Genomic DNA, 17,217 nt, shown 5'->3' on the forward strand with positions numbered 1-17,217 from the left:
GGGCGCAGGCGTGAGATCTGATCTTTATTTTCAGAAGTGAAGCTCGCTGGCGTTCAACAAATATACGTGTAAGCAGGTAACAATAATTCTTATGATCGTTATAAATCATCTGCACGATGAAATCACCTGAAAACCCTAAAAACAAAAGTTCAGCGTCGCCCCCTTGTGGCCGCCATCATGAGAAAACAAAAGGAAATGATAAAAACGCTGGAGTCCACGTGCACACACAAACCTGCCAGGGGTGGGAGTTAATAGAGGGGGTTGGGGGGGGGCATGCTGCTCGCTGTCTTTTTTTCACATCAACTTAAGTCCAGAGCCGCCCCCAGAAGTCCAACAGTCGAAGCAGCAGGGGGCGACGGCGAGGCCAACGGGGAACAGTTGAGGGTCATGTGTCAATGTTTGGGAAGGGGAGGAGGGGGGTCACGAGGAGTGTGTGCTAGTGCAGGTAATCGTCCACGCAGGCGAAGGCGCAGGAGCCGCTGCCTGTCCGTGCCATGATGGAAAGGCACTGGGCGGCCTGACCCACGGCCTGGGCGAGGGGGGGCTGCTTGGGCAGGTTGTGAGTCTCTGGGGGAGAGAAGGCAGAGTGGGGTCAGAGGTCATCACAGTATGTGTTAAAGGGGAGTGGGGGAGGGTACCTAATATTGCACTGTTGAGGATGGAGCACACCGGCTCTCTCTGGATGGCGTCCAGCTGGAAGCCCACTGGGCTGCTCCAGGGGTCCGAGTACGCCAGCAGACTGAAGGCGTCCTGATGGAAACCACAAGGTCAACTTGGGAAACGTCGACACCCGGTCCGCGCGTCGTTTACCTTCAGCATCTTCTTGTTGGCGGAGTTCTTGCCGCACTCGCGGCGCAGCTGCTCGCTCATGCTCTGCAGCTCTCGGCCGAAGTGGATCATCCTCTCGATGGCGGCCTGGCTGCCGCCGCACAGCTGCCTCTTGGCCTGGACCGACTCCACCTCTGCTGGAGCGGGTCGCAGTCATGAGGTGAAAACTATTACAGACACACACAAACACACACTCACCCATGTCGGCGTCACAATCGTCCAGCTCGGCATGTTTGGAGCTGCCATTGAGAAAGCCGTTGGAGGACTCGGAGACTCCGTTGGTGAAGTGTTCCACCTCCATGTCCACGTCACTGAGGAGACCAGTGTCAGCGTGTGTGTACATGTGTGTGTACATGTGTGTGTGCATGTGTGTGTGCATGTGTGTGTACATGTGTGTGTACGTGTGTGTGTACGTGTGTGTGTACGTGTGTGTGTACGTGTGTGTGTACGTGTGTGTGTACGTGTGTGTGTACGTGTGTGTACATGTGTGTGTACATGTCCGTGTGTGTTCTACCTGGACGTGGGGAGCTGGCTGTGGCTACCGTTCAGACTGGCATCTGCACCAGAGACCAGGGGGCCGGGCTTTTGACTGTGAGGTGAGGAGGCGTGGCTCTTGTTTGTCGTCACGCCGTTGCAACAGTTGTTGTCGAAGCCTGGAAGCAGAACAAGATTTGTGACATCCTGCGACTGGCCGAACTGGACCGGTGCCACCGGTGGCCCAGAAGGACGACATGAGACCGGGTCTGGACTGCGGCGTGTACCCGTGAGGTAGGACTGGGAGCTCCCGCCTTTGTGCCCGGGACTGCTGAAGGTCCGTGGAGAGCCCGGGTAGCTGTCCTGTGACTTGGGACTGCGGCCCCCGAGACACCGGACCTCACTGTCGGTACCGTTCACCATCTCGATGAACTGCCTCACCCTGGAGATGGACAGAAAAAAAGATCAGAGAGCAATTTGGGTCAAGACTAGGGTCAGGAAATGCTTGTCCGGATTAGTGGCGTCGAAGAATCTGGCCTCACGATACATACGTGACTCACTGTCCTACTGTAGTAACGAGGATATACTTGTAGTATAGTCGAGTACTTGACTCTGGTGTTGCAGGATTAACAGAGTGAATAAGAATATTTCACATTAAACCGCATATTTAAGTCTATGGATCGTCTCACTTGAGCATGAACAGCAGGTCTGGATTCCTCTCCAGGAGGCTGGGGTACAGCTGCTGAGTGGTCTCGATGGCCTCACCCATCCTGCCCGACAACACCAGCTTCTGGATCTCTGCAGGGCGACAAACACAGCAGGGGGGTGACATGAAACCCCCGACGAGCACTGGTGCTGCATTGTTGCATCATTGTTTCTCAGACTCACTCTGTCTGTTCTTTATAGAGGCCAGCTCCTCGTGCACGGCCTGGTCCGTGGACTTGGCGAAGGCTTCCGCGGTGGCGCAGTAGCTGTGGTGCACCAGATAAGAAGCCACCATCCTGAAGGGGGCGCCGGAGAGAAGAGGTCAGAGGTGACGCGAGATGATGACACAAGTCTGGTTCGGTCACAGTTCCCCTTCCGAGATCTCAGGATCACTGGACCAGACCGAGACCCCCGCTTGAGGACTAGCTTCCTTACTTCTGGATCATGGACTGCCACTCGCCCTCGCGCTCCCCGATGGGGAACCGGTCGACCTGAGCCTGAATCTTCGTCCTCCACTCCCGCATGTAGTCCTCGATGTCGAACACGAACGGGTGCTGACCGAAGTTGGCGTCCACCACCTCGCCGGGAGTCTGAAGACCCACCGTCGGGTACAGGTTGGGCTGTAGAAGAAGGAGAAGTAGGGGGTGAAGATGCAAATAACGTTGAGCCTCTGGGTCAGAGGTCAGAAGGAACCAATACTTACTGGAAGATCAGTAAAAGCGATTCCTGTGAACACAAACATACAGAGTCAACTACTGGTCACAGATGTTCATTGTGTGCATGTGCGTTATATTAGTGTGTCCAGATCACAGCCTAAAGAATTTACATGAATAATCAGAGTGAGAAAATTAACTTAAACTCTCACTAGTTGATTGTTTGTGTAGTTGTGTGGTTGTGTAGTTGTGTAGTTGTGTAGTTGTGTGGCTCACCTAAGCTGTGTCCGTTCTTGGTGTAGAAGCAGGTGTTGTTGATAAGGTTGACACAGCAGCCAATCACGTCGCCGGTTGTAAACGTGGGTCCGTACGGTTGTCCGGTGCCGGACGAGCAGAAGGAGTGCCCGTCGTCGCCATGGTAACCATACGAGTGCTTGTCCCAACCTGTGAATGCCGGAGAGTTTTGGTCGTCATATGACTGATGGATTACCAACAGAGTATTCGTGAGCTCCCAGACGTGTGCATTTTTGTGTAAAGATGAATTCTGCTCCAAAACTACTGATCAAGGTTCGAAAGAACAGGTTCTTCTTCACAACACAGCGATCATTGTCACACATCAAACTGTAAGTGCCGCCTCAGGGCGTGGCTCTTACCTGGGAGTCGGTTCATGTTCACGCCCTGAGCCGAGAGACCGATGCCCATGTACCTGAGGGACAGAGAGAGGGTCTTGTTAGTCTTCAGAAGAAGATCCGACTTCATAAGTGACCCGATCTCTTCTCTTACCCATCACGTCCTTTACTGATGATCTTCACCTCAAAGTAGTAGACCCCGCAGGCGGCGGGGATGGGGTGAGTGGCCCGGACAGACGCGGCATCTTTGGGGGTTTTTCCATGACCTGCAGGAGACACAGTGAATGAAATCCTGATTTAACTTGTTTCAATGGAATAAAATGCCAAAGTCAAAGGTCAATGCAGGTTCTGAGAAATGTCATATTTCACTCGCATAATGTGAGGAAAGAAAAGTATTTTTTACATAATCAGATCCACAAGGTTCATGCCAGTCTGTGCCACCAGCAGAAGTAAACCACAGCGCCCTCTACCACCTGTGCATGTACAGGGAGAGTCGACCAAAACATGTCAGCTCCGTAGACATCAAATATTTACGCACCATAGGAACCATCAAGCTAACTAATGGAGAAAAGAAAACTACCCAGATGCGTCACAGAGGCTGGAACAAGTGTGTCTGAACCTGAAGGGCTTCACTGATGCAAACCCTGGAGAGCAGGTTCTTCTACATCACACAACAAACTCATGGCCCGGGGGCCATATCTGGTCAGCGAAGTCACTTTCTTAACATGCACTTTTACTTAAATACATTTTTTTGTAGTAACCGCAAAAGTATCCATTTATTTTCCTGTTTTGTTTGTATTTATTCAATTGTTTTACATGTATTTATGAATATTTGTATGGATGGATTTACCAATTAAGTATTTATCTATCGATCTATCTGTATTGACAGTGTTTAAAATAAGTAACCAAGATTCTGGATGTTAACAATTATACAGAGACTTTGATACGGCCTGTTAGTAAGTCAGCCCTGTTCTATATAGACTTCATCTTTGACGTATCGTTGTCATCGTTTAGCACACCCGACAGTACCACCGAAACGGACTCAAATGGGGACCATTACTTTGAACACACCTGTCCTGAACATCATTTAACTGTATTACACTGAAAACAACATTTATTTTATTTAATCATCCTTTTGTGTCCTTAAGAGAAAATTCAACAACTCTCCAGGATCAGAAGTGGCTAAATTTGTAGCGGCAATTCGTGATCAGAGGGGATGTTTAATATCTTGTGGTTTTGTTCACAAGTGAGGAAATGATTGAGCAGGAGACTTTGTGGCCCAAAAATCACAGATACAAGAGACCTGAAAGACTATTCTCAGTCTCCATGAGCAAGAAACAGAGGACTGCTGTCATTCAGGGGTTAAGAATAATATAAATGCTACTTCTCTACATGAAGAGAAGCTGGTTTAGGTGGCTTGGGCAGGACGACTCCCTGGGGAGGGGTTTCATGCATGACCAAAAGGGAGGAGACCTCAGGGCAGACCCAGGTTGTAGACACTACGTCACCTGCTTTACCCTGAAACACCTCCGTTTTCTCCCAGGAGAATTGGATGGATTTTCTGAGGTGAGGAACAGCTGACTGGTTGCTGCCCCTGCGACCTTAACCTTAGATAAGTGTTGGAGGATTATAAGAAGATCTCAAGAACCTGTAGAATAAACACGACTACAAAGCTAATCAATTGTGATTTAATCAATGTGAAGAGGGTCCTCTGGATCCGACATGCATGAATGAATAGTTTCATTGTTAGCGATGAAGCAGTGCCAGTAGGGGACAAACAGAAACTGTCCTGGAGAATCACAATTTGGGACTGAAAACTCGATTGAGTCAAGTCTTTTGATAAATTAAAAATGTAGATTGTGTTTTTATGTATACATCCAAATCGAACGGAGTGAAAGTATATAGATGGAATAAACTTTATTAATCCCTCATCAGTGACCAGGATTGATAAACACAATATGTGTGAGTGTAAAACAATCGGAACACCCATGACACCCAAACCGTTCCCAACATTCCAGAACCACTTCTTGTCCTGAAGGCCTGGATCCAAACAACCTAGCAGCCTATCAGATTACCAGTTCAACTATAACGGTTCTGCAGCTCTATAAGGCACATCATAGCCGATGCGACACGTCACTTGAACCCCGTTATTGTATTCGTCATGTCACACACACTCGCAGAAGTTCAAGGGGCATCGAGTTCTGCGTCTAAAAAAACAAGTCATTTTGAGCAAACAGTGTTTTAACGACGCATCGTAAAGACAATGAGATGTTGTGTTGTCTTGACAACTTGACTCGTCGTCGTCGTTTTTATCAGATGGTTTTTCGATGACTCGGAGAAGCCAACGGATCCACTGGGCCGGTCCCGACGGCCGGACGAGCTCGCCAGCTGGCCGTGTTCAAGATGTCCTCTTGTTGTTGCTGGGCTGTTAGCACGTTAGCATGTTAGCTTAGCCCCGTTTTGTTTTTAGCTCGACGGCTAACGGAGCTAGCGGGCTGTAAAAAGTGGGAAAAGTACCTCGGGAGTCGGTGTCATACCTTTATAATGTACGCGGAGGTTGTTCTGGGACAGACCGATGTAGCTGAACTTGTCTTTCGGGCTCCACGAGCGAGGGAGCGGGGTCTCCGTTTCGTTGACGGCCGGGTAGAGTCTCCGCAGCCGCTGGCTGAGCTCCTTCTCCTGCTCGTTGAGCGTCGAGTCTCCGTGGACCACCACCGACATGAGGAAGCCGCAGCCAGAGGACTGTCCGGACATGGTGTTGGGGGGAAAAAAAAAAGATGGCTTGTATCAATAACAAGCCAGAGTCACCGTCTCTACCAGGACCGCTGGTGTCAAGACAAGTTCAGAGGGGAACACGGAGGGTTAGCCCGAGATGCTAACCAGGCTAACGCGGTTTTTTAGCTCGGCCGCCGTTCAGTCGAGCGACACTGACATCGACTGACACCGACCCAGGAACACTTGTTTGTGGCGGGGGGTTTGTGACGAACTGGTTCAGAAGACACGGGTCAGCGAGTTGAACGAGGCACTAGCACGGGCGAGGAGCGCTCGAGTGGACGGGCGAGGAGCGGAGAAGAGCTCGGCTAGCTTCGTCTTTGTTTGTTGTCGGAGCGAGATGCGAGGATGTGATTGGCTGAGAGCGGCTCCGTTCAACTCTATGACGGAGGAGTAAACAGTTGGATATAAACAACAAAATGACAAATTACTTTAACTAATAATCCTTAGATAAATAATATGGTGAAATATAAGTGACGATCAACCTTTTTTGCATCATGGACCAGTTGTCTTTTATATTTACGATCAAAACAAAAGCAGTAAAAATGACCATAGTTTGTTTCTGATTCATTTTTTCCACAAATTTCCAGGTTCATTTTATTTTTGAATTAAACGAAATAAGCATCTTGACCTGTTAATGTGACTTCAGAGGAAATGCGACCCTTTTTCAAAACAAAAAACATTTCAGAAAGTAACAATTAATAGAGCAGAAATTATATTAATCTAAATATTTTCTTTAGTTGCCGCCTGGTAAAAATGACCAGTACCGGCCCCTGGACCAGTGGTTGGAAAGAACCGGTGTAGAGGCCCGAGTCACATGTCAGCTTTAGCTCTTCTTCATCCAACTCGGATTATCACAGTGACGTAGGGAAGTTAGTTTACGTGGCTGGAGTAGGTCAAACACGTGAGGAAGGAAATGATGAGCAGGATGAGGATCAGGGCCTCTCAGCTGGAGCTTTTGAGTTCCGGGGTGTGGTGATTTACGCATGAAGAATATGATCAGGAAATTAGCAACACAATTTAAGGATATCATTTTTAAGACAAATGCCTAATGCAAATATAAATGGGGAGCCAAAATATGATTAAAAAACAAACAGAAAATGCCATTAAATGTACCTTACTATGATAACATTTATAAACCTAAAATATATACTCATCGAAAGGACAACAGAAAACAAGGAACAAGTCATAAACAAAGGACTTAAGCAAGTTGTATTTAGAGTCAATACAATAATAAATACAAAATAAAATTGTTAGCTGTCACTTTTGTAAACAGTTTCTACAAGTTCTACTCTGACATCTTGAGGGCCACATAAATACAGTCAAAGGGCCGCATGTTTCCTATGTCTGCTCTAGGGGGGCTGATGTTTCTACTGTCCACTCGTCTGCCATTCCTCAGAATCTCATCTGGTGAAGACCAGAGCAGGTCGAAGAGATCTTTCCTCTCTGTGTCCTCTGGAGGGGACGATGTAGACCTCAAGGTTCTCCAGATGCAGCAGTAGAAGTATCAGAAAGAGCTCGGCCCATCATTGAGCTGCAGGTTCGCGAAGCACTCTACTTCTGGTCTTTCCCGGATCTCATCTGGGAGGCACACACTCCCAGAACTCCTGGAAGAGACACTGGCAGATCCCGTAGACCATGACGACGACCAGGCTGGTGGGGACCAGACTCACTAGCAGGACCCCGATGGTGGTCCTCTGCATGATCAGGAGGTAGACCCCCATTGGCAGCGAGCTGAAGTACAGAAGCCCGAGCGCCCACACCAGAGCCCGCGCCGAAATCTGGCAAAGGAGGGCGGCGCAGTTCCATACCGTCCACCTGCGTGTGACGGACGCCATGGAGTCCAGACTGGAGGAGCGGTACCGAGCGGCGTGAGGCCGGTAGGCCTGGGCGGAGGGCGGAGGAGGCTCCATGATGGTGATGACCACGAAGTTAGGCGAGCTGCGAATGGAGGAGTAAGGGGTGGGGGGCGTCACTGGCGGACTCACCATCAACGAGCTCAGGCGTCTGGGGCTCAAGAGAAGCTCTGTGGGCTCCTGGTGGAGGCTCCTCTGGTTCCTGAGGCCCAGCACCGCCAGCAAGTTACAGTCCTCGGGCAAACCGTCCAAGGCCTCCCCTGACAGGCTGGTGCTGAAGCGGCAGAACGGGCACACCACATGGTGGGCAGGAGGCTCCACCAGGTCCAAGATCTTGGACAGACACTTGCTGCACAGGCGGTGGCAGCAGTCCAGGACCTTTGGTCTTCGACTCCCCAGGGTGTAGGGGTAGTAGCAGATCTTACACTCCAGATCCTCCACGCGGCTGTCACGGTTCTCCGTCATCCTCTGGTCCATGGACCCGGTCCGGCCTCCGCAGGCACAGCAGGCCAGTGAACCTCCGATCCAGTCCGCTTGGCAGGAGCCCCACAGACAAGCGGCTTCTGTGGAGCTTCAGTGCTCATTGTGTGTGTGTGTGTGAGAGAGATGAGGCAGGAAGCCCCTCAAAAGTTCTGGTCTCAGTATCTCGCCTGCAGTTGGTGAAACGAACTTTCATTCAGGACCACAAAAAAATTTGTGACGTGTGGAGAGACTATGAACTAACACGAGCGAACAAACAAGTGGGAACAAAGCAGAGTCTGTACAGACCAGAGCTGGAACCTTCTTTTGTTGCTCAGTCAAACTCCGTCCAATTAGTGGATGAAACATACATGCACAAACACGCACAAGCAAACGCACACACAAACACACACACAAACGCACACACAAACACACAGAGTTCCTGCGCATCCTTATAAGGTCTTAAAAGGCTTTAAATTAATGAATCTAAAAATGAGGCCTTAAGTATTAATATATTATCATCAATCAATTTTTTTGAAATACTTAAAAATGTTGAGCACAGTTTACTTTTGTTTCATATTTCTAAATATTTATTTACATTTATTTATTTATAATAATTTTGGGTTTTAATATTGTTATTTTGTCTTAAACATTGGAGATATAAACATACAAAATTAAAAATGAAAGTTTTTCACTCTTCCAAAAGGTTTGTTTTATATATTTTTTTAAAACAAAAAAACACTTCGGTTAAAATTGTCGGAGGAGAGAAATCCTTCCAGGCTGTTGCTCCTAAGCTTTGGAACGATCTTCATCTTCCTCTGTGTTTGATGATCTACTGACTCCTTCAAGAAACATCTGTAGACTTTTTTATTTGTGCTTTTTATTAACTTTCTTGGGGCTGCTGTGTTTGTCTCTATGTTGACTCGACCTTTTAAAGTGTATATTTTAACTGTGTATTGTTTTGATTGTTTAAGCGCTTTGTGACACTGGGCGCTTTCAAAATAATAATTACTTACTTACTTACTCACTTAATGTCTTTTATTTTTGTGTTAAAAAAAATAAATGTGGTTTATTGAGTCGTACTTAAGTTGAATCGCAGATGGTATTAAATGCCTTTAAACGTCTTGAATTTAACTTGCCTTTCTGTAGCAACCTTGGAGTCTTGGAGGGGCCATGCGGAGACAATAAAAAAACATTTTCTTTATTCTGAAAACCACTAGCCGGAAGTTTATGTCAGTCCATTAACGCTAACTTGGACATCAGTCTACTGGGCGGCAGCGGCACCGGTCCCGATGAAGGCGAACCCTGATGCTGGATCTGCGAGCGGGGGAGTGGTGGTTCCCGGGACAAGGGGCGACCCTGGCCGGGATGAGGAGACGTCCACCGGCCGCCGGGACAACCTCGTCCACCGCCGGCGTACACACACTTCAACTTCAGCCGCTGCCGCTGCCGTTGGCGCGGCACTGTGGTGAGCGGCAGACGCGGTAGACGCGGCAGACGCGGCAGCATGACGCAGGGAATCTCTGAGCGCAGGTTATATCGCGGTGACGTCACTTTAATTGCACTTTCAAACTGGTGTATTGGTGGAGGTTAGACAGTGCATGACCTTCAGAGTCTCTGACCCAACAACCAAAAGTCTCACCAGCCTGGTTCTGACCCGGTTTTGACGCCAATAGTTTGTCAATAACAACTGTCTCAGGGTCTCCATCTAGCGGCGCGATGTAGCTACTGCATTGATCGATGCAGCCTTGTCATTCAGGAGAGACTCGGAGCGTAGCTCAACACTTTAGCTCCCCAATTGTGACTGGACTTCCTTCTACCCACAGGCTGACGTCCCACTGCTCTCTCCGGGTCTTCGCTCTCATGCCGCTCCTGCTGGTTCTGCTGGTTCTGGTCGTGTTCGTCAGAGACCTCCTCAGGTCCAGGTCTGCAGGTAGAGGACTGGACTTTTTTCTTCTGTTTTATTCTGTTTTCTCTGACGGTTCTTCTGTGACCCACAGGAGTCCGGCGCCAAAAAACCGACAGGTAGGAGCAGGTGTCAGTCCTGGACCCAACTACATACAAAACCATGTCACACGACCACCTTTTTACTGCCACACACGGCGTCAGGAGTGGGATGTTGCTAATGTGTGTTGTGGCCTCTGTGAGGGACGTGGATTTGAATAGTTTAGGTGCGGCTTGAAGCCTCTAAGTCCTTTGTCATGGTCTAGATTGTGTCGTTGTCACCTGCTGTTGACAGTCTCGGGCAGGGTGTGGGGTCCTGGTGGGGGACCCCCCGCTGACCTGCAATGTGACAGCTGCGTCTCTGAACCCTGATAGGAGCCACGAGGTTCTCATCCGGATCATGGTCCAGATTAAAGTCTTACTTGTGTACGTGTGTGTACGTGTGTGTACGTGTGTGTACGTGTGTGTACGTGTGTGTACGTGTGTGTACGTGTGTGTACGCGTGTGTGCGTGTGTGTACGTGTTGTGTAGCTGTGATACAAAAAATGCTTGCGTGACGTCGAGTTCAGAGTTTGTTCCCACAACAAACATCTCAAGAGTTGTGTAACCTGAGATCAGTGCAGTGAGGGATGTTGCCACAGAAGGTGTGTCACAGAAGACACACTCTGATTGGTCGACAAGACGATAACAACAACACACACACTGAGTAGTGAGGCTCGGGGGCCAAAAATGGCCAAAATTTGCCCTTTGTTGTCATACATTTTTTATATATTAAGTAAAAAAAAACAATAGGTAGTTTGTGATCTCTGGGAGGAGGACCTGGGTCAGACCCTGAAAATGAAGAGACTGATGAAAAAACGGAAGAATGAATATCTGATCGAATATATAGAAGGGTGAATTTATAGATGTATAGATGAATTAGTAGATGGAGGAACGAATAGTAAACAAACAAGCTCTTAAACAAACAAAACAAAACTTAATAACCTCAATAAAAAAACTATAACAATAATAAAAGGAGAATAACTCGTCAATACTTTCTCCAGAATAGGTTAATGAATAGCTGATTAAAAAGATGGTTGGATGATAAATAGATGGATGAATACAGAATGGAGGGATGAATTAATAGCTGATTGAATAGCTGGATATAAAAGGGATGGATGAGTGGATGAAAGAATAGATTGATGAATGGATAGATAGAAGAATGAACTATGGATGAACGCATGGATGAATGGATAATGGATTAATAAATTATACATGGATAAATGAGTAGCTGGTTGAGTAGATGGATTAATTAAAGAATAGATGGATGGATAAATGGACAGATTAATAGATAAAATAATAAATAAATAGATACATAAATTAAGCAGATAGATGGCTTTATAGAATTGAATTGAATACATGGATGGATGAATAAATGATGGAAAAATAGTTGATAAAAGAAAAAATGGACAGATGAAGAATCAATGATGAATGATGGATGGATGATTGAATAGATGGATGGATGATTGAATAGATGGATGGATGAATGAGTAGATCAATAAAGTTCTATCCATCTATCTATCTATGTATACATGGATAGATGGATGATTGAATAGTTGATGGATAAATAAATGGACAGATGCAGAATGGACGACTAAATAATAGATGTATGAATACATAAATGATGGATGAATACATGAAGAGGTGGATGAATAAATTGACAATGAATAAAAAGATGTATGAATACATGTGTGTATGGAAGAATGAATGAAGTGATGAATATAAAGATGGATGGATGGACAATTGAATATATGGATGGATGAATGAATAGATGGATGGATGATTGAATAGATGGACGGATGGATGGATGGATGAATGGATGAATGAATAGATGGATGGATGAATGAATAGATGGATGGATGGATGATTGAATAGATGGATGGATGGATGAATAGATGGATGGATGAATGAATAGATGGATGGATGATTGAATAGATGGATGGATGGATGAATGAATAGATGGATGGATGGATGAATGAATAGATGGATGGATGATTGAATAGATAGATGGATGAATGAATAGATGGATGGATGGATGAATGAATAGATGGATGGATGATTGAATATATGGATGGATGGATGAATGAATAGATGGATGGATGAATGAATAGATGATGGATGATTGAATAGATGGATGGATGGATGAATGAATAGATGGATGGATGGATGAATGAATAGATGGATGGATGGATGGATGAATGAATAGATGGATGGATGATTGAATAGATAGATGGATGGATGAATGAATAGATGGATGGATGGATGAATGAATAGATGGATGGATGATTGAATAGATGGATGGATGGATGAATGAATAGATGGATGGATGAATGAATAGATGGAGGGATGGATGAATGAATAGATGGATGGATGAATGAATAGATGGATGAATAGATAAATTAATACATGGATGGATAATTGAAAGGGGAATGACTCGTCGATACTTCCTCCAGATTTCATCACTAGGATCTGGTTTCTGGACTTGTTGCCATGTTCAGGCGGTTCTGACCCGACTGACAGTCCGGCCGGCGTGTGCCGACCCTGGACCCTCCTCCGTCACGTCGTGGCGCGAGCAGGTTATTTTTAGAGCCGCTCTCTGTCAAATACTGCGCCGCAGCCTCAGGGAGGATAAACACAAGCCGCTCGTCTCCGACCCACGTCTGGTCCTGCCGCTCCTGCCGGGTCTTTGTTCCGACCACATCTGGAACCTCGGAATCTTCTCTGGATGTCCGCTGAGGGCGAGAGCTACGACAGGTAAACACTGAGATGATCAAGAGGTTATGGGTCAGAACCATCAGAACTCCTTTGATACACCTGTCGGTCTGCCAAGTTCTGCTGAGTCCTCATCTTCAGCGGAGCCACTTCCTGAGACACAATGGTCCACGACCGGGCTGACGTGGTCCTGGTCCAGACGGGTCCTGGTCCTGTTATGAAGGTGGCTAATTTGGAAGGTCTTCAGTCATGATCCTGGATCTTCCCTGTGGACTCCTCCATTCTTCTCATGACCTGGACCTCATGTGGTCAATCTGGTTCTTCAGTTAGCAGCAGCTAGCTAGACAGCATCGGCGTGCTAATGGCTACGTTAAGAAATATGTTTATCGTTGGTAACCTGATCACGTGACCTCAGGATGGGACTTTCGCGGAAGGAAGTCATGTGACTTGAAGACATCAACACGAGACGGTCCCGAGAATCTGCCCCCGGAGAAGATCAGGTTGCGGGGTGCTGTGTCAGCGAGTCAGCTGTCGACTCGTGTCTCCATGTCACCCGCGGAACAACACGAGTGTGAGCCGCTAACAAGAGGCGCAGGTAAAAATAGACCAGCACAATGTCAGGAATGGACCCGGAAACTCTGACAGGCGGCAGGATTGCAAAACTCCCAGACCCCCCGGAGCCCCCCCCCCCCCCAACCCCCGGACCGACACCGGCGGGAGTTCTTGGGGTCACTTAAGCCTCCGAGTCAACGACCTGCCAACCCATGTTTTTGAACAAGATATCAACACCTTTGTCGTCGCCACAATTACACAAGGGGCCTTCGCTTGGACAGGAAGCAAACAAGGGCCACTGAGGTCACATGATCATGATGGTTTCTCAATGTAGCCATTAGCACAACAACGCTAGTTAGATGCTGTTCAGAGATTGTATAGACTTGGTTGTGGGTTTGAGTCCCGTGGAAGTAAATCAGTGACGGAAGGTTGAATTTTACATTTTGAATGTTGAAACTTTTTTTTATAGATGTTTGTTAAGCATTAAATTATTATTATTTATTTATTTAGTTCAATAATGTCTATATTTAAGCTTGCGTTCATTGAATTGAAATAGACAGTTTGAATAATTACAAATTAAATTAATTTATTATTCTTTAAAAATAGAATTTGATATTCTAATGAGAATTTATTTGCTTCCTAATTTTAGTTTTTAATTTCCGAACATTACAATATATATATATATATATATATTGTTTTTTTCTTTTAAACTTAGATTTTTATTTTTTTTAATTCAATAAACATCGTCATGTGCTTCTTCATCATCACATGATCGCCTGCGGGTCGCATGATTGGCTGAAAGCTATATCAAGTAGCTCTGTACTCTTTTGGTAATGTCTGGTTGCACTATTATTATATTGAATTTAAAAGGCTACAAATTAAAAAAGATTCACTTTGGAAAATGTATTTTTGAATTATTTGAATAAATTAGTTAAACTCTATGTGTAAAAATGTAATTAATTAACTTAAAGAAAATCGAATTAATAACTGTTACAACATTTAAATATAGAAATGATTGAATTAAATTATTTAAAAAATACTTTGGTTGCTTTTTAGTTTTAACATTTTAAATAATAAATGTAACCATTCAATATTATGATGACACTGATTCTCTTCCATGACGTTCCACCTCATGTGACATGAAGATGTTTTCAACGAGTCATATTGATATACGAGTCACGACAGTCACGTCATCGACTCTTTCAGCTCCTCACTTGACTCGAGAGGATCATGAGACTCTGACGTCGCATATCCATGACCTTCTCAGAAGAGACCCCCCAAAATCTGCCCGCGACTCGCGTCCCCCCCGACTTACACATGGAGGTATAGGGGGGACATACAGGGGGCCCCGTGGTGTGGATTACACAGAGGGGCCTCGTGGACTCTTGACGAAAACTCCTCACTTGACTCTAGACTTTGTGTTTAACTCCAGATTTTATTTCTCCTCAGCTGCGAGATGATGCAAAACTCCGGACCAGGACTTCAGCTCGGAGACTCGCTCCGGCTGCTCCTGAAGGAGACCTCGACGTTCAAACAGCAAAACCCGGGAAAGGTGAGCCGAGTGACTCGACACACACGAGTCGTTGGAGCGAGTCGATGACGGTCCTGGGGTCTCGTGTCTCCCTCAGTTCTGTCTGCTGGTCTGCAGCATCTGCTCCTTCCTCGCTGTCGTTGGGCGCCACATTCCAGGAATCGTTCTCTCCTACTTACTTGGTAGGTTTTTTCGTCCACCAGGGGGCGATAGTATAACTTCAGAACTATGATGACCTTAAACTAGAAGAAATATGGCAGTATGCCAGAGCCATTAGAATATTAAATAATAGAATTTAACTTTGTGTAGAAAAACCTAATTTCTTTTTTTTTTTTAAATATTGGATTATTTTTTAGAAATGAATTCAATAATTGCTTTATTGAAAGGTTTGAAATTAATTTCAGATTTATTTCAGATTTTTTTATACATACGATTAGAATATTTTCAAAATGAATGCATTTTTTTTTTACACATGGGATTTTATATTGTAATTCCAATAATTCAAGAATACATTTTTAAAATCCAATATTGTTGAATTAGTAGCCTTTTCAATTCAATATAAAATGTTGGTATAAAAGGGACAGCAGACGATACCAAAAACACTTTTAAAGGCTACGAATTAAAAAAGAAAATTGAATTTAGAACATTTATTTTTTTAATTATTGGAATAAGAATCTCAAACTGTGTAAAAAATTAATTCATTTATTAAATTATTTAAAAAATAAAACTCACCCTTTTAATACACAAATTATTGAGTAGAACAAAAAATCGATGCTTTAAAACCCAACATTTCATCATTTTAACATTTGAAATATTAAATTAATTCGTTCGACATTCTAATGGCACCGATATACTTCCATAAAGAAAGTAGTTAATTGACCCTTAATAAGCGCAACAGCGCCCCCATGGATGAAAGTGAAACTGCAGCCCACTAAATGATGTGTTGCTGACTTGGCACCGGGACACGAAATAACGATGTGTCTGGTCCTGGCAGTGCTCGGCCTCTTCTTCTGGCCGCTGGTCTCAAGTCAGGATGTGGGTCAGTGGATCAGGCCGGCGCTGCTCAAACTGGACTTCGGACTCGGAGATCTGTTGGTGAAAGTGAAGGAACATCGAGGTGAGTCTCACGAGTGTCTCCAGACGACTATGAGCTCTTGACTTCTTCTTGTGTTCTTCAGAGAGACGACTCGCACGGACTCGGACCGACACGGATGGAATCGAATCAGATCTCTCCTCCATGTTCCCAAAGGTGAGCTGACCCGAGACTCTTTAACGGCTTCTCCGAGTGAGAGCTCCCCTGGAGGCTGGGAGTGGAACTGTTCCTCTTTTACTGATATACTTCCTCCACCCTGCAGCTCGACCCGTCGGGTCTTAAGGAGATGTCGGTGTCAGACACAGAAGTCTCGGACGTGACGTGGACCGACAACGGAACCTTCAACTTGTCAGAGGGTTACACGCCTCAGACGGAGAATTCCGAAGGTAGAATAAGTCACTTGACCTCAGGACTGGCTCATCCAGTTCCCTTTTGACCTTAAACGTGGTCTGTTTGCGCCCACAGATCTGGACCGCGAGGAAGTCTTCACCGGCGGTCTCGCCGAGTTCCCCTCGCTGGACAACGGAGCGTCGACCAACGGCGAAGACGACGAGTTCAGTCTCCCGCAGACCCGGACCAGAACCAAAGCCACCCGACCTCCCCCGAGCGAAGGACAATCTGCCGAACAACCTCTGGCGCTGGTCAACAAGCTGGCCGGGGACGTCATCACAGCCGCCGTCGCCGCCGCCATGCAGGACCAAATCGAGGCAGCCGTCGGCCTGACCCTGACTAGCTGGGACAGGGGTGTGCCCGAAGACTCCGACAGCGAGGTGGAGGACTTTGAGTTGCTGGATCAGTCGGAGCTGGAACAGCTGGACGATGAAGGGGTCAGCCCCGCGCCCCCAGCAGCGGAGGCTCCAATAGAGACCGCAGCAGCGCCACCTGTTGGATTTTTCTCCAAATTACTGAGACGCAAATGAGGTCAGCGAGGTCACGCCTGTAAATAGCTTTTTTAATTCATTTAGTGTCC

General features: G+C 46.2%; 3 protein-coding genes across 6 annotated transcripts; 1 reads left to right on the forward strand and 2 right to left on the reverse strand.

Annotated features, from left to right (window-relative positions):
• Nucleotides 1-11: 11 nt before the first annotated feature.
• ranbp9 (RAN binding protein 9) lies at nt 12-6,407 on the reverse strand. 2 transcript variants are annotated; one of them, XM_087811568.1, is made up of 14 exons: nt 5,827-6,407; nt 3,444-3,555; nt 3,314-3,366; nt 2,937-3,104; nt 2,711-2,733; nt 2,443-2,627; nt 2,191-2,303; nt 1,992-2,100; nt 1,590-1,744; nt 1,343-1,481; nt 1,027-1,139; nt 811-962; nt 639-750; nt 12-567 (listed from the first exon to the last, which is right to left on the reverse strand). In XM_087811568.1, exons 1-14 carry the CDS (start codon nt 6,041-6,043, stop codon nt 437-439), a joined length of 1,782 nt encoding a protein of 593 aa, XP_087667694.1. In that variant the 5' UTR covers nt 6,044-6,407; the 3' UTR covers nt 12-436. The 2 variants fall into 2 exon arrangements, with proteins under 2 accessions (XP_087667694.1, XP_087667692.1); XM_087811566.1 differs by having other exon boundaries at nt 811-965.
• A 1,231-nt stretch (nt 6,408-7,638) lies between these two features.
• Nucleotides 7,639-8,394, reverse strand: rnf182 (ring finger protein 182). The gene has a single exon (XM_087810361.1). It carries the CDS (start codon nt 8,392-8,394, stop codon nt 7,639-7,641), a length of 756 nt encoding a protein of 251 aa, XP_087666487.1.
• Nucleotides 8,395-9,652: 1,258 nt separating this feature from the next.
• retreg1 (reticulophagy regulator 1) lies at nt 9,653-17,174 on the forward strand. 3 transcript variants are annotated; one of them, XM_087811569.1, is made up of 9 exons: nt 9,653-9,844; nt 10,203-10,309; nt 10,377-10,401; nt 15,073-15,175; nt 15,252-15,336; nt 16,149-16,271; nt 16,333-16,403; nt 16,510-16,633; nt 16,713-17,174. In XM_087811569.1, exons 1-9 carry the CDS (start codon nt 9,669-9,671, stop codon nt 17,165-17,167), a joined length of 1,269 nt encoding a protein of 422 aa, XP_087667695.1. In that variant the 5' UTR covers nt 9,653-9,668; the 3' UTR covers nt 17,168-17,174. The 3 variants fall into 3 exon arrangements, with proteins under 3 accessions (XP_087667695.1, XP_087667696.1, XP_087667697.1); XM_087811570.1 differs by having other exon boundaries at nt 9,803-9,909; XM_087811571.1 differs by lacking the exons at nt 9,653-9,844; nt 10,203-10,309; nt 10,377-10,401 and adding an exon at nt 12,824-13,113.
• The last annotated feature ends 43 nt before the right edge of the window (nt 17,175-17,217 follow it).

This window comes from Callionymus lyra, chromosome 16 (assembly GCF_982586985.1).
Source record: "Callionymus lyra chromosome 16, fCalLyr1.hap1.1, whole genome shotgun sequence".
NCBI classification, from domain to species: domain Eukaryota; kingdom Metazoa; phylum Chordata; class Actinopteri; order Syngnathiformes; family Callionymidae; genus Callionymus; species Callionymus lyra.

Bases quoted from the DNA above. Each gene is read 5' to 3' on its own strand.
- ranbp9 (XM_087811566.1), bottom strand. From the start codon at position 6,043: ATGTCCGGACAGTCCTCTGGCTGCGGCTTCCTCATGTCGGTGGTGGTC. The intron at 3,556-5,826 runs GTATGACACCGA...TGTCTCCTGCAG, and splicing joins CCTCCGCGTACATTATAAAG to GTCATGGAAAAACCCCCAAA. The intron at 1,745-1,991 runs GTGAGACGATCC...GTCCATCTCCAG, and splicing joins GACCTGCTGTTCATGCTCAA to GGTGAGGCAGTTCATCGAGA.
- retreg1 (XM_087811569.1), top strand. From the start codon at position 9,669: ATGAAGGCGAACCCTGATGCTGGATCTGCGAGCGGGGGAGTGGTGGTT. The intron at 10,310-10,376 runs GTAGAGGACTGG...TGTGACCCACAG, and splicing joins CCTCAGGTCCAGGTCTGCAG to GAGTCCGGCGCCAAAAAACC. The intron at 16,634-16,712 runs GTAGAATAAGTC...TTGCGCCCACAG, and splicing joins TCAGACGGAGAATTCCGAAG to ATCTGGACCGCGAGGAAGTC.
- rnf182 (XM_087810361.1), bottom strand. From the start codon at position 8,394: ATGGACCAGAGGATGACGGAGAACCGTGACAGCCGCGTGGAGGATCTG.